At 36.1% G+C, this 15,835-nt stretch overlaps 2 protein-coding genes across 5 annotated transcripts in view; both read right to left on the bottom strand.

Moving 5' to 3' along the window:
• Positions 1-7,002, bottom strand: part of col12a1a (collagen, type XII, alpha 1a) — a 62,692-nt gene extending 55,690 nt beyond the window's left edge. The window contains exons 1-5 of one of the 4 annotated variants that reach the window (XM_055038165.1): positions 6,690-7,002; positions 5,549-5,626; positions 1,408-1,524; positions 1,177-1,320; positions 317-370 (exon numbers count right to left, since the gene is read on the bottom strand). In XM_055038165.1, coding sequence (XP_054894140.1) covers positions 317-370; positions 1,177-1,320; positions 1,408-1,524; positions 5,549-5,618 — 385 coding nt within the window. In that variant the 5' untranslated portion in view covers positions 5,619-5,626; positions 6,690-7,002. The remainder of the gene's footprint in view (positions 1-316; positions 371-1,176; positions 1,321-1,407; positions 1,525-5,548; positions 5,627-6,689) is intronic. The other 3 variants (XM_055038163.1, XM_055038164.1, XM_055038166.1) reach the window with 3 other exon arrangements.
• A 3,476-nt stretch (positions 7,003-10,478) lies between these two features.
• On the bottom strand, positions 10,479-15,758 carry LOC129365177 (cell cycle control protein 50A-like). Its single transcript, XM_055038172.1, has 7 exons — positions 15,262-15,758; positions 13,614-13,733; positions 13,104-13,211; positions 12,926-13,019; positions 12,631-12,777; positions 12,344-12,553; positions 10,479-11,543 (listed from the first exon to the last, which is right to left on the bottom strand). Exons 1-7 carry the CDS (start codon positions 15,508-15,510, stop codon positions 11,350-11,352), a joined length of 1,122 nt encoding a protein of 373 aa, XP_054894147.1. The 5' UTR covers positions 15,511-15,758; the 3' UTR covers positions 10,479-11,349.
• Positions 15,759-15,835: the final 77 nt, after the last annotated feature.

The following is a 15,835-nucleotide window of genomic DNA, read 5'->3' as shown; positions in this document are numbered from 1 at the left end:
TTGGCAGAGCATATGTGGTCTCTTTGAATATTCGTTCACATCCCCATTTCTCATAAGCCACATTCAGTCAATTAAATGTTTGGTGATTTTTTATTAATATTTTGATTAAGAGTTTTAAAGGTGGTTCTGATCCATAATAAATTTTCTATTAAATTTGCTCTCTTGTTCGGATTAAATTAACCAATTCCTGTCCTGTTAGCCTCAAACATTTACCTATTTAACAAACACACTTCTATAATTAAATTTAAAAAAGCAAGATACATTCAAGGGTTGGTTTTGTTCAGATTTTGGTTGCTGCACAAGTAAACATACTCACTGATTGCATCTGAATGTGGCTTCCTTGCTTTTCCACTTGTGTTACTTGACTGAACTGAAACAAAAGGAAAACTTGGTGAGTACAACAGTAAAACTCCAGATTCACAGAGTACGTTTTCAGAGAACAGGAAGAAAATCAACACATCATAAAACTGAGTCCCCAGGATAAAAACCACATTCATAAACTATGAAAACTCAACAACTCCAGACAGTAAACATATTGTTTTTTGTGACTTTCTAATTTCCCTGTGGCTTAATGGAAACTGAGTCTTTTCACTTTTTCCATGAACAAGTTACCTGCAGAACAAACTGCTCGTCATTCCATTTTCATCTCAGTAAAAAGCCCAATATATTTCTAAAATTTCTGAATAAAATCTTGTATTTTCCATGCAGTCTCAAAATACAGAGTAAACTAAAATGCCATTAAGGTCTTCAGACCTGGATGAACAAAGGTGCAACTCAAAAAAGTAGGGCATAATTGAAAAGTAAGCTATTTTACAGATGTAATCCAATTCAAAACGTATACAGACTTTATATGCACATAATAATATATTTAAATCATTCATTGATGTAAACTTACATCAATGAATGTAAACTGATGCTGGAAATTTTGAACTGTGAGATCTATAGTCATCCCTATGACTGCGTATGCCAGAAGGTGTAATCATCAAAATTAAAGGAAATGCAAAGTAGAAATGCATGATTCTGTGTGTAGAGAATTTATTTCACGCATAACTAAAGATTTATTTTTTGCAATGAGATTCTTATTTAGTGAGATGTACCTACAATCCTCACGATGTTACTTTTAAAAATTCTCATTCTATTTTTTTTCTGCTTAATCCACTATTTTCTCATACATACTTGTCAGTTGTCCATAGATGGGGATGCTCTCCTCTGAACCGTAAAAGGAATTAATTGACACCGTGTAGTCTAAATCGGGTGTCAGATTGTTGAGCAATGTTGTAGATATTTCTGCACCGAGGTTCAAATATCTTGCTGGTTCATCTGGGGACAGCATGATTCTCAAGTTACAATATTGTTTGGGTTTATTTTATGTTTCAATTGACTTAACTTAAATTGCTTCATGCTTACCTGCGTCTGACACAACTTGTATTCTGACGCCCTCTATTGTTGCCGAGGGTCTTACCCATGACATTTCCACTGTGTTCTCATTTAGTATTTTAAATTTCAAATCTGAGGGCGGTTCCACTGCAAACAAAAGATCAAACACTGTTAAATCACATTACAAAATAAAAAGCATGTATGAATGTGGGTATATTTTTTGATCAAATTAAAACAAAAGGCCATTTGGCCCAAGCATATACATAAACCCCAACTACAAACACTTCACAACTGAAGCACACTTGTTCGTTGTTGGGGGCAGGCACAAAGAACTGACATCCATTTGTGAGAGTGACAGATGGAGAACATGTGACAACAATTAAATTTTAAAAAACGGAGTGAGAAGCCATTTTAGAGCAAAATGGCGCCTGTTTGAGTTGCTCAAGCAACTCAAGCAATGGCAAACACATTTCATGTGCACAAAAAGTGCGAACACTGTGTGAACCACACAACACATGCTAAGTGCAATCATCACACTGCATGCCCCGACTGCATACTACACTGCTTTTATGATGAAGTTGGACTCAGTATTACAAAAAGAAAACAACAGTTACCGATTATACAATGGAATCAAGATTGCCATATGGTTACTGATGGTCAAAACAGAACACCATATGTTATATATACATTGTATATAAACATATTTCAGAGACAAGAAGTGGTTTGTAGTTTATTTGGTTAAGACTCTTTGCACAAGTGAGTGGCACACATCCATTGCAAACCTGTAAAAAAGAATACACAAATCGTCGCTGGAGACTCTTGTGTACTTTTTTCTCTGGCTAAAAGCACCAGAAAGGCAAATGAAAACTTTGCTTAACCAAAAATGTTTAAAAACAAAGAAAGAGTGTGCATAAATACAACAAACAGAACAACAAAAAAGATTAAAGACAAGGCAGTGCGTCTTTACATTCAGATGATTCAGTCACAGTATCATGCATCATGTACATGAGAAAGTTGTTTAAACGAACAACTTTGACTGACTGGACCATAGGTAAGTATCCATGTACAAGTTGGAGTCACACAGACAGAGATGACAAATGTATTTTAAAATGATATTCTTTCAAAAAATGGAAAGGATAGTTTTAGTATGAGTAATTTACATGCATGCATTTTTGTAGTAATACCTGTGACAAAATAAGTTAGGCTACTCAATAATATTTAAACTTTTTTTAACAAATTACATGCAATTTTAAAAACTGTCAACTGGACTTTTACAAGAGTCCAGTTGTCAGTCCAGTGTTTTGACATATAGTATCTTTCTTTTATTGTTAGCTTGGTGACCTATAAGAAGTGTATATCTTTGTGAGGTGTTTTAATTAGTTGATTTTGCATGCAGCTAACCAATAAGCACCTATTTGAAAACAATGAAGACATAGAACCAACATTAGCCCCTTATGCTAGAAGTAACAACAGCATGTTTTAAGCATGTCTCTTGTCTCCTTCTTTGTTTTTCACATATGTCTATAACTATATTATTCACTGCATTATGGTCATTGTATTGTAAGGGTGACAACATTTCTAGAAATTATATCATATTTATTTTGAACATTTTTGTGATCCGTCTATTGCACATTGTACATATGACTGCCAAATTATTGTACTGTACATCAAAAAATACTTGTCTAAGTGGGTCCCTAAAACTTACTCCATGCCTGGGGCTTACATCATGATAGGGCTTGCTGTGATTACCAAGTACATTAAATGTCCAAACTGATTTAAAAAACCAACAAACCAAAAATAAATAAATAAATAAAGAAAAGTGTAAGAATGGATCAGCTTTGCTAAATTTGGGCCAATTCAATATATCTCGGATAAAATGGTACTGACATGTTTTTGGTCATTCTGTCTAATTTTTCTGTGTATTTGACAGAATTTGAAGAAATTATGCTGTATTAGATACTTTTTAGAAAAGACAAATACAAAGCTTTCAGTCTTTTGAACAACAAGCATTCAATTTATGGGAGTGAGGGACCAAAGCTGACTGGCCTACTGTGCTACATTTTGTCCTAAAGATAGCTTTCATTTCATGTAAAAAAAAAAATATATATATATATATATATATATATATATATATATATATATATATATATATATATATATATATATATATATATATATAATTAATATATATGACATACACAATAGTGAAAAAACACTATTAAGTTATTAAGTTACATTTAAATGTAAATTTGCCTTAGTTCAGCTAGTGTAGTACAACTTTGCAGATGAAATTAGTTGAAGAGCATGCAGTAGACATCAACAAACACACGGGAGGCAAGAATATCATTTTAAAATTCACTATGAGGAAAGGGCCATAGTTTGGAACAAACTGAGTGCACAGGCAGACGACAAACAGGAGCCCGCCAAATACTCAAAAACTTGGATTGGAGATTCACCAACCTGGCATTTCAATTCAAGGAGCCTGGCAGATCGCGTTCCCCTTTATTTCTTCATCGAATGGAGGTATAGAATTAAATGTTGGATGTGTAGGAGTGTAGAACAGTCTTTTGTTGCAAATTGGTTTGTCAAGAATTTCAATACAAATACTTGTGAGTGGGTCTTCAGATGGTTGCTTCCACATGTGTTCATGGTGAGATGGTTTGAGAGTGTTGTTTGAATTTGTCACAGCTTTTTTTATGCCTTCTGGTTGGAAAATATACTCAAGGAACAAAGATGGTTTTGTAAAGAATAACAAACTCTGGTCAGTTATTTAGGTCCTGTGGTTTTGCTTTTGTTAGATGGATGATGGTCCCGTCAGTTCTCAATGAAAAGACACCTCTAGTTCCCAGGGGCCAGAGTCTGGCTACTGTTGTGTTACCTCAGTCTCCATCCAGTCAGCCAGTCAGCCAGTCAGCGGTCCTGACCAGAACGACCGCCAGGAGGGGAGACCAAGAGAAAAGAGCTCTCCCCAAAGAGGCAGGACAGATGCCAAAGTAATTCCGCAACATGTGCTGACATTAAACACTGGCGCATATTAACTTTCCATATGTCTCGCAACTCAGCGTTTCTGCAAATGCCCGCAAAAAAAAAAACCTTAGAAAGCCTCTTTGTCTTTGTGCTGTCTGAGGATTAATTTGCAGCTCTCGTATTTCATCTTTCCATTCCGTTTAGTGCAGATATGTGAGGCCAGACTCCTCTCACCAGGGAGGAGAGCTCTCAGAAGGAAAATATCAGAAAGTTTCCACACAATGTGTCCGTCTTTGCTATTAGCTCTGAATGGAGTGGTTGCATAAGAGATTAATAAATCATTCTATGTGGAATTATTGCTGCTACTTCACACTGTCAATCATCCATGATATGTTAATTTATGGGACTTAATGGAGAATTTAACTTCTGGTACACTCGTGTCAGAGCTGTAAATTAGAGCTAGGAATGAAACCATTTCCTCTGCTACATTTTACAAGGACAAACAGTAATCTGTCCATATCGTAAACTTTTAGATGCACTGGAAATTACTGGATTCACCCTATTGTTTTACAAGTTACTGCTGAAGGCTACAAAAACAACAGCAGGGAAACTTTTATAAATGCACAACATCCTGCAACATTTTTCAAAAGTACTTAAGAACTTAATTGCAAGGATTTTGGCAATTTTTCTACTTTTCTTTGGGGGGGAAAAAGTATGTTTCAACACAAAACTGAAACAGCAGACAGTAAACATAATCACTGAAATTTTTTTTTTACTCTTCTTAGTGTTCTGCTAAATTACATAAGAAACAAGCTTCAGTTTGCTAATCTTAGTGAGAAAATTGCTGTTGAAAAGTTTGATAATCCAATCTAAATTGCTATTTGAATACAAGGCAACTGATTCCGGATTTTGACTAAAGGCAATAATTCTTGTTACCTTCGTACTAAATCCATTTTAAATGAGAGGGGAAGGAATAACAGTCAACATGGAATCATTCACAAAGGTAAAGAACATTCAGCAATAACTTTATTCAATGTATCATGGACATACATTTCATTTATCTCTTACATCATTTCTGCAAAATAAAAAATAAAAAATCATACTCCTTTCAGAAACCAGAGGAAATAAATAGGAAAGAAGAAAAGGAGCGATAAGGAGCAGGACAGTTTATGTGAGAAGAGCAAAGCCAGATGGCTTCATTTACCTTGAGCATCTATGGAGGACAGCAGAGCTGCGAGGAAGGCAGCCGCAGCCAGCGACAGCCTTATCTTCATGTTTGACTCTGAAGGATCAAAAGCACATCAATCAATCTACCAGGACAGGAAGGATGTTTGAGCTCCTGGCCTACACAGCTACCATGGTTAGTGTGAAATATGAAGATCAGTATAAAATAGCATTTTTAGTTGGCAGAATTAACAACTGATCTGAAGTGTTTCATTATGTCTCCTAAAAGAAAAAAACCATTAGATTTATCTCGGCTTCTTTACGCAATAAGTGCCACACCTTAGTGCTTTCAGTCCACACCCATACCCTGAGGTGCATAATTAACACTGTAGACAGATTTATGGAAAAAAAAAAAAAAAAAAAAAAAAAAAACAGTTAACACAAGCTCATCTGGTTTCAAGTTTCTGAGGGCATACACTGCAGAACTGATAGCTTTCTGACTGTCTTTGATCTCTTTGGTGGTTCACAATGCAGATCACTACATGCACTAGAGCCTAATCTGTGGTTTTCACTTACTAATGCCCTGCAGGGCATGACTAAGTGCCCATTTAGGGTTGCCAAAAACTCACTTTGAACACAAAATACACAATTTCTTTACACAGAGTGTGAGAGCAAATCAGTGAGCTTAAACTGTCCATATCGTCTTAGTGTTTGCTGTAAATTAAAAAAAATAAATAAATAGAAGAAAAAAAAACAGAAAATGTGTATTTCAGATTGTTTCAAAAGCAAAATTTGTATGATTAGGTACGGCACTCCGCCTGGTGCACAAGCAGGAGAACTGCACCTAGAAGAGCACTGATGGATTTGTTGGCATATTAAAATCATTTGATCTGAATTATCAAAAATCAAGGACACTCCTCTGTGGATATGCCCAGCAACTTCTAACACTGGTCTATCTCATTTGAACATTTTTCATCAATCAGTCAAAAGTGACAACTTAAACCTTTTTCTTTTTCTTTTTTTTTTTTTTTTTTTGCTCAATCTATATTTAATATATATAAAAAGAGAGCGAAGAATTAGAATATATATATACGTATATGTATATATAAACTTTTTTTTTTTAGCTAAAAAACACCAGTCACAGATCTCCTGATAGTTTAAGTAAAGTTGTGTTTACTTACCAGTTAAAGCTCCCGTTAAAAACTAAAGGGAGCAGATAATGAGATGAGCCTGCTTGAAGTCCCCCACTCTCTAACCCAATAGAGAAATGGACCCCTCTGTCCTCAGTGGGGACTACCGGAGCCTCCACCAGCCAGAAGTCTTTGGAGGAAAAGCCTTTTTCCAAGTGGGAAGAATCTTTCTACCACCGGCTACTTAACAAGGGGGGCAGTTCCAGCTCTCGTTTTTCCAACATATGGGCTTCTTGCGAAAGTTCAGCCTCCCTGCTTATGTATGTCCCCCGCAAAGAGCGAGCCCATGTTTGGAAATTGCATTTTCTTTCTTTTTTTTTTTTTTTTTTAACTCCGCTCTTGCATTCCTTTGGTCTGTTGATATAATGAGTCTCCAGATCTAATATGATCTCACAGCAGTTGGCCAGACATCTCTGACAAGAGGAAATGTTTTATTTGCGACAGAAATCATCTAAGATTAAAACGTGAATTTCAGGCGAACTGAACACATATTTCTTTGGGAGGGAGAGCTATTCATCAGAAGGAATTAATAAACATAAAAGTAAACTATAAGAGAGTTATGTTTTCAACTTTACACAGAGTATGAATCAAAACGAGAAAATTGGACTTTGTTGGACACGATTGTTGGACACGATAGTCTTTTACCAGAGGCGATCTATTCAGAAAACGACTCACAGGTTTCTACTGCCCTCTAGTGAGTAAAATGGGTCATTGCAGCAAATAAAATTCCAAATGAGAGAAAGAAAAGCTGTTTAATCTACAGCCAACCAAAGTTTAACATCTGCAAAAGTTTGAAATGGATTACTAGTAGAATGCACTAATTTTAATAACAAATTAAAAACAATAGTCATGAGTGGCTATTCAAATTGTAGTTTCAACTTAAAGTCATAATGACTTACAGAGTTATTTTTCATTGACTACAAATGAACAAAACAAGTGTGAGCAGATGTTTAGAATTTTATTGGATTTGGTAAAAAAAAAATAAATAATAATAATAATAATAACATTAATAGTAATAATAAAACTTTGGTAAAATGCCGCTTTACACGCTTTACCTCATCTACACACCAATTTGTATCACCTTTCATTTTCTATTCCAGAATTATCTTTTAAAAACAGCCATAGAAATTTTACTGGGTTGCAACCAAGAACATGGGAAGGACCCTCCCAGAACCTTAATGTTGCTTGCTTTGTTCTTTCTGAAATTAGCTTTGATGAGAATCATAGTCTTGTTGGGAAACCCAACCAACTCTAAATTAATTTGGAGGAATCCTCTTTTTCAGTATCCAACCCTTTTTCTGTGATTTACCAGGACCACAAGCTGTTGGTAGATCCACAGCATCATGCTACCACCAACATGCCTGATATGTGGTACAGTGATTTTAGGTTTCCATGCCTCACATTTTCTTCCAAAAATGCTTCTTGTCATTAATTAAAAATAATTCTTGTCATGTTTGCTCAGGAGAAGAAGTCACTGTAAAATCAATACCTCACTGAAACTGGCTGTGCATTCCCAGAAAACTATTTTTTACCAATAAGTATAAACATCCATCCATCCATCCATCCATCCATCCATCCATCCATCCATCCATCCATCCATCCATCCATCCATCCATCCATCCATCCATCCATCCATCCATCCATCCATCCATCCATCCATCCATCCATCCATCCATCCATCCATTTTCCAGTCACCATTCTCCCTAATGGGGTCGGGAGCGGTATAAACATATGTAATAATAAAATGGAAATATCTCCCATTAGGTTTAAATCTGTTTGATTGGGTTAAATACAATACTTCTAAATATGAATTGAATCTGTTTGTCCAAGAATTTCAACTTCAAAGGAAAAGTTATTTTATAAGTGGAAGTTTGTTTTCATAACATCTTTACTGTAAACTACACAAAATTTTTAAGAGGTAGCATACAGTTTGTGATATAAAAGAACATTAGATGATAATTTTATTGAAATATGAACAACAGAGATTTGACTAATTATATACATTATCAATATATATACATTATCAATATATAATTACGCCATCAGTCAGGAGGGCTATCCAGCTTCATTTGGACTCTTTAAACATATAAAAACCTTACACACAACCTATCCAACCCCAAAAGCAAGAGATCAAAAGAAGTGTCAGATGTAACTATAATTGTAACAGTAATTATATGGATCTTGATGACACATTATGAAATTATAGTTATTACACTTTCAAATACATTGTTTTCATTATAAATCCAGGGTCAAATCATCGGTACATTGTACATTATATCCAAGAGGCTCAGACATCTGAAAGCTTACTCATCAAATCTAAAACCAGTGCTGACATACCAAACACAGTGAGAGGCATTGTGGCTATGAAGAAAGGAGTGTCCTTCGACTCCACCCTTCAGCTGAATGAACATACACTTCTCCCGCTGATCAAAGACAGAAAAACAAAAGCAACTTATTGTACAAAAAGAAAACCACGAGCATCAGCTTTATGCAATCAATTATTTGTTTCCCAACAAGAGATTTACGATTTGTTTGTAAAGAGCAAATCTCTGGTTAACCATAATTAAAATATGGCAAACAGCACTCTCTCACATTATGTGATTAAAAGCATTACCATGTCACTGGTCAACTAAAGCTGCATAATATTCTTGTAATATGCAGCATCAGACCCTACCACACAAAGCGTTTATGCAAAATTAGAACTATAGCGCCATCTGCTGGCCAAAGTCAGCTGGAAATTGGACAGTGAGGCTCTTCATTGCCATTTACAAATGTAAATAGTTCTTTCAAGCGGCACATTTTTCAATCAATTATCTAGAACGCAATCAAGAAACCCCAGTCAGAGGTACCACCTCAAAATGCTGAATACTGAGATTGCAATAAGACTGCTCCTTTCGCCCCTAAGAATCCAGTTTCAAGAAAAAGGTGACGACCTGAAAGACGACAAAGCAGACTGTGAGCCACAGGATTATGTGGAGCAGTACATAAACTCGGAGATGATGAAACCACTTGCAGACTGCACAAAAGCCATGTCAGTGTCTAAGAATGGGAGAATTCTCAAATCATTTATTGATCAGATCAATTACTTTTTCGGGGCAGCAATTGAAAAAATATTGTTTTTCATTTTGATGATTGTACCCTACAGCTAATACAGATTACAAATGCAGTTTCTGAGAAATTTAGCACAAGTAAAAAAATGTCCTTTCAAAATGTTATGGTGGACAAGAATTGGGAAATTATCCAAACAAGTAACCTTAAGCTGCATAATGCCATTTTTGAAGTAGCTGGGTGTTTGAAATGAAGCATCCAAACACATTGATAGAAAGTTGAGTGGCAGGAAATAATGTGTACATGGACATGTTCTTCAGTCGGCCAAATTAACCCAGAAACTGCATTTGTAATGTGTATTAGTTGTGGGCTTTTATACAATATACACCAGATATAAAAACTTCATGTTTATCACTCTGTGGAATGACTATAATTTTGTCTTTTGAGTGAAATTACTGAATTAAACCTCTTACTGATTTTCTAAGTAGTCTACAGACAGTTGTGGGCATTCAACACAGTACCTTTTTTGTGCCACCCTGCATAAAATCTGAATAAAATTGGACTTCTGCAATAAAAACATACAAGAAATATTAGTGTCAAAGGTCAACATCCAGATAACTTTAGAGAATCCAAAGCACTGCTCTTACAGCAGTATTAATCTGTAATTCAATATCAAATATTTTCTGACAAAAAAAATAAAACAGCACTTAAAAACAACAAATGACATCAAGATACTGACAGAGTTGTTTATTTGGACCCTACAAACCTTATAAAACCCAAGATATTCAAATTTAAATGAACATTTTCTTCATCAACAATTCTAAAGCATCATTGTAACAGAATAATTAATGAAACAAGGGATACACTAACAAACGTGACACTTGTAAAGTGCATAGCATTTGGTCAACATTAAAGTTTTGTTTTGGGTTTTTTTTCCACACAATTTTCACACTCTGGCCAAACTAAGCTAAAATTATAAATTATTGTGGCATAATTAATCAAAAACATGGTCCAACATTCTTGGAATTAGGAATACTGGCTATATTGGGAAATTTTAACGTTCCATTCAATAAGCATTTTATAGTTAAAGAACATCAGGCATAATGAGCATAAATGCACCTGATTAGAGTGGAGAATATACCAAGAATATGCTACCTGTTTTCCAGAGATTAAACACTTTGTTTGACTTCAGTGTTTACAGGCAAAAAATATCAGATTCTAAAATAAGGATCATCTTAAAAACCTGAAGTAAAAAATGTTACATTCATCAGCAGGACTCGTTTTAATATAGAATATAAGCAGAAACCTTAAAGAATACATACATCCTTGAAAAAAGCTATTTGCATAATAATCACAAAGGTAAAACAAGAACTTTGATGTCGAGATAAATAGAACAATGACCAGCATGAAGCTATTTACACAAAAAACACAGAGACGAGGAAGAGGTAAACAAAGCTAAGATATGATGTTTCAGACATGCCTGCCATTGTGCAAACACTCTAGACATTCACAGTGTATCCGAACTAAAACAACTAAGCAATCCAGAATGGACCCGACAGGGTCACCGGCGCATGCAGACTTGAAGACCCAACACAGGAGCTATTTAGTTAGGAATATCTGCGCTGTTGCTGCGGGTATCGTATTTATGGTGGATAATAAGCAAAACGACACCCAGGAAGAAGCAGATGGAGCCCACGGTGATGTAGGCAATTCCCAGGAAGGGGTTCTTCCCTCCCATCCAGGAAATGGTGCTCAGGATCATTCGCTTCCGGCCATCAAAGCTGCGAACAGGGTAATCTGGTTACATGAGGTTAAGGTAAAGAGACAGAAAACTCCTGGCAGCCAAAAGTAAAAAAAACAAATAAAAAAAACAAATAAATGCATCAACAATAGAGTTCATCCAAATCCATTTGTTTATATTTATTTTTAACTTTTTTCTTTAGTAGCAAGACCTCCAGCCATGTTGTGAAAGCAATACAGTTGCAGTTTAATCAGTAGTTGTTAATATAATCTCTTAGAAAAGCTAGCAAACTACTGACTTCAGTTTGTTTTCAATTATTCTATTAATTTAAAACCTCATGTTAGAGCAGATGAATAAACACCGATTACAAAGCCTAATTAGTTTTGACTATTTGTGTACTTATGGATACAGGTAGAGAACAATAAATTAGAGGCACAGTGCTGCCACTGATTCAAATGCTAGAATGGGGATTTGCATGAAGTTTGCATGTCATGGAGGGACATGGAGGCCATCCATGACCTGATATCATGGAGGGCCACTGTCCAAAACAATTATTACATGCTATAAAGATTCTCTATACGCTGTAGATATTTATTTTACATTTCAAGGGATTATTTTTGTTAGGTTAGATGGTTGTTGCCTTCAATTGATGAAAGCACTAAGTTCAGTTTCTTAGAAATTGGAATATCACATGTAATCAGTCTAAATTCTGTATATTTCTATCTTTATTAGCCATTCCCCAAATGAAATATTTCTTTTGACAATATTTAGTTAAATAGCTAAACTTGACAAAATACTTACACACTTTTGATAGATAAATGATTTATCTTAGCCTTGACTGGACTGTAAAGGATACTGTAAGAGATCTTCAAGAAGTATCTGCCACTGGGTAGAGTCGGAGTTGAGTCCGGCTTTTTTTGGATGATGCGATAGAGCTTCCGAAAAGTGGGCAGAGCGGCTGTGCGCATCCACACGATGAAGTCTTCGTTGATGAAGCCGTTGTTGTCAGGATTTAACGGGTCCAACTCGTACACTGGCTTCATCCAGTTCACTGGCTTAGATGTGCCTGAGAGACAATCCCAATAGTAATTTAGTAAATACAAGTATTCAAAAACATATTGCAAAGTGGTTTCTAAGGCTTACCTTTGAAAAGTTCTGTCAAATTATCTTTTTCGTTTCCAGGATTCCTGAACTTCACATTTTTATCTGTGTACCATGCAATGCCCGTCTTTACCAAAGTAACTTTTGATGTGTTGCCGTCGGGTGGGTTGTAATACAGCTCCAGGGTGTCTGAGAAGGTAAAAACTCATTTATTATCGAGTTTTTGCCACGCATCCTTTCTGAAAAGGACTTCAAGTTTTCACTTTTGAAAACTAATTTCTCAGACTATTGTTCAGTGCACAGCTTTCATACAAAGTTCAAATGTGCCAGGGCTCACCATTGAAAAGGCTGTTTGCTATGGCTCCACATGGAGCTATGGGCTGTTTTGTCTCCGGGTTTGTACGGTATGGTTCACATTCCTTACTGGGATCCTGGAGAAACCAAAAACACTTTTCAGCAGAATGAAAAAAGCAGATTTCGCTACAAGATATGCAAGAAGAAAAAAAATATCCCACCGTTAAAGAGGATTTAACTCCATTTAGCTGGCTGTCATCTCTGGACTTCACATAGCGTCTGTGGTTCTGGTAGAAGTTGGACAGACCGTAGTACATGTAGACATTGCTCTGTTGAGAGAGGAGAAATTATTTATCTGGGCCTACCCGTCACTTCTGCCACTCTCTCCGTTTAGATTAAGTTTCATCCCACTTCAATTTTAACAAAGAAAGTAGCCACGAGGAGACAAATGGCAAGTTTGTTTTACCCAGGAATAAACATAAAATCCAGCTACCTTTAGACTTCCTGAATAATCAATAAAAGCAGAACTGCATAATTAATAAGCACATAAATCAATATAAAAGCAGCTTTTAAGCAGACCTTGGACGTTCTATTTTTGGACTCTAATTTGACTCTAATGGATAATCTGTGCTTTTTTCCCCTTTCTTTTTATTGCAGAAACAGCATTTGTTGTATTGAAGACTTGAATTATTCATTGTGTCTATTTTAGCCTGAACTGGAAATTAGCTCACCTCGAATGGCTGCTCCAGCGTGAAGTCCACAGTGCAGACGCACGGTGTTGTGCTGTTCCAGGTGAAGTTATTGGCGCAGTCGTAACAAGGACTGTTAGGCTCCACACCAGTGTAATCAATCTAAAATTAGGAGCAGACACGCAAATGGGGAGAACTGGGAGAACTAAAAAAAAAATTATGACAGCAATATATTTAAAAAAAAAAGACCAGCAGACTAAAGTAGTATCAGAAATTAACCCCAATCATGATGCTAGGATTCTCCACAACCAAGTATCATGATGTGGAGAATTATGAGTGAACTGGGTTTAATGTAAAACCACTCATGTCTGTACAATAATCACCACATTTTCATAAAGCTTAGTTGAGTATAAAATTGTTTGTTTTTTCCATCTTTGTTTTACCATGCAAAATATTACATCCAATTATGAATATTGACATCAGGTGACATTAGATTGATAATGTGGAACATCATAAGTGTAACTAAAAAAAGAAGAGAAACTGTTGAAGGAGAGGGGACCCAGATGCTGTAATTTAGACTTTACCATTAATGCAGTCAACTTGTGGCAGACTTGCTACTGATACCCACTATACAATAAAACTGAAATCAGAAAGAGTTTTGAAGCCAACATAAATAGCATTACACTTTGAAGTCAAAGAAATCAAACTTTTTCACCGCTGATATGAGAAGGTGAAACTGAGTCTCATAATCTGATGGCTGGCACTAAACAGAGATATCTAAACAAGCTATTTGGTTCTGTATGCTTGCTACAGATCTTAAGGTCCTTCACCTTTAAAGGCTTAACATTAATATGCCGATCAAGCAAATTTTTGAACTAAAACTGCAACATTGGCAATGGCATAAAAGCTTCTAACCTTACTTTGTTTATACCCAGAGATAGAGCATAATTTGTTTTTAATGTGTTGCACACTGCTGGTGGTGTAATATTACTATTACGTATAACAAAAAATCAAAACCAACTTAACATGTCTGTTCATTTGTAAGTGTTGTTTTAAGTGCAAAAAACAAGCTTTGACTTCATTGTTATATTTTGTACTTTAGCAGAAAAAAAACAACAAAAAAACCCATCTGTTTTGTTTTTTGTTTATTATTATTACCAGATCTTCATGAGTGATAAGTCCAACCACCAAACAGTTGTCTGCTTCCCCAGACAAGGTAACTTAATCATTATGCAAATTACTTCTCTTTTTTAAGCAGTTGTTTTTATAAAGTCGGTTTTAGTTGTCTGAAAGAAACCCAAACCTCTTACATGCTTTAGAAATTGCTGCATACACAGATCATGAAAATGACAGCTTCCAATGCCACACTTTAAGACGATGAACCCTATAATACTTTCAACTTGATAACTCAGTGGAGCTTTTTAAAGACACTATGAGTCTTAGCTTTCCTGACAAGTATCATTGTATGACATTACCTCCAGAGAACCTACACTGTAACACTTTAACTTAGCTTTGCTGTCCAGTAAACACAACTCAATGCACTTGTTTTGACGTAAACTGCACCATTTTTCTCACAAGTAGTTTCGCAATTTACCAAAAAGAGAAACAAAAAAGTTAAAACAAAGCCAGGGCAGAGGCTTTGAAATAAGATACGACTCAAACGATTGGCAGACATGAACTGCAACTGTACCTCGTACTCTTTTATGTTGTTTGAAGTCACATACAGGCCGATCCCGATGGGGATGAACAGGAGTCCGATAACGAAGAAAGCAGGCAGCACAGTACCAGCAGTCAATATAGGCTGCCAAGCCGGAAGTCTCTGCTGTTTGAACGCTGTATTGTCCGGTTTTTTATTTTTCGCAGCACCCGTAACGCCGTGAGTTGAAGATCCCGAGTGATGTCCGTCCTCTTCCTTCGCGTTGTAGCTAGACGCCATCATTGTCGCGGTAAGCTTCAAGCTAAACTAATCCGCAACAGTTGACAACCGGGAGATGCGCGATAATCCTGAACGGCAGACAGGGCGAAATGTTAGGGAATCTGAATCAGCGTTCAGATGAATGAAATTTAGCCACGATCTGATCCAGCTATTGATAAAAGGTGTTTGTTTCACCTATTTTAGGGAACGGCATCAAGAGGAAGAAGCCGGAAGCTCCCGGGCCAATGAAATGATAAAACGTATAAGTGACGTCATAGCACACAGTGAAGAAACGCCCCCGCACCGCACCCCGAATCCGTACTCGCTGCTTAACCATCATCCGGTGAAA

The sequence above is a fragment of the Poeciliopsis prolifica genome, unplaced genomic scaffold (assembly GCF_027474105.1).
Source record: "Poeciliopsis prolifica strain line A6 unplaced genomic scaffold, Auburn_PproV2 SCAFFOLD013, whole genome shotgun sequence".
NCBI lineage: Eukaryota > Metazoa > Chordata > Actinopteri > Cyprinodontiformes > Poeciliidae > Poeciliopsis > Poeciliopsis prolifica.
The sequence above is the reverse complement of the archived record's forward strand: the minus strand, read 5'-3'. Positions and strand labels throughout refer to the sequence as shown.

Coding starts and splice junctions, on each gene's coding strand:
- LOC129365177 (XM_055038172.1), bottom strand. CDS start 15,510: ATGATGGCGTCTAGCTACAACGCGAAGGAAGAGGACGGACATCACTCG. Junction 13,020..13,103: donor GAGTTAAATCCTCTTTAACG/GTGGGATATTTT, acceptor TGGTTTCTCCAG/GATCCCAGTAAGGAATGTGA. Junction 11,544..12,343: donor CTTCTTGAAGATCTCTTACA/GTATCCTTTACA, acceptor TCATGTAACCAG/ATTACCCTGTTCGCAGCTTT.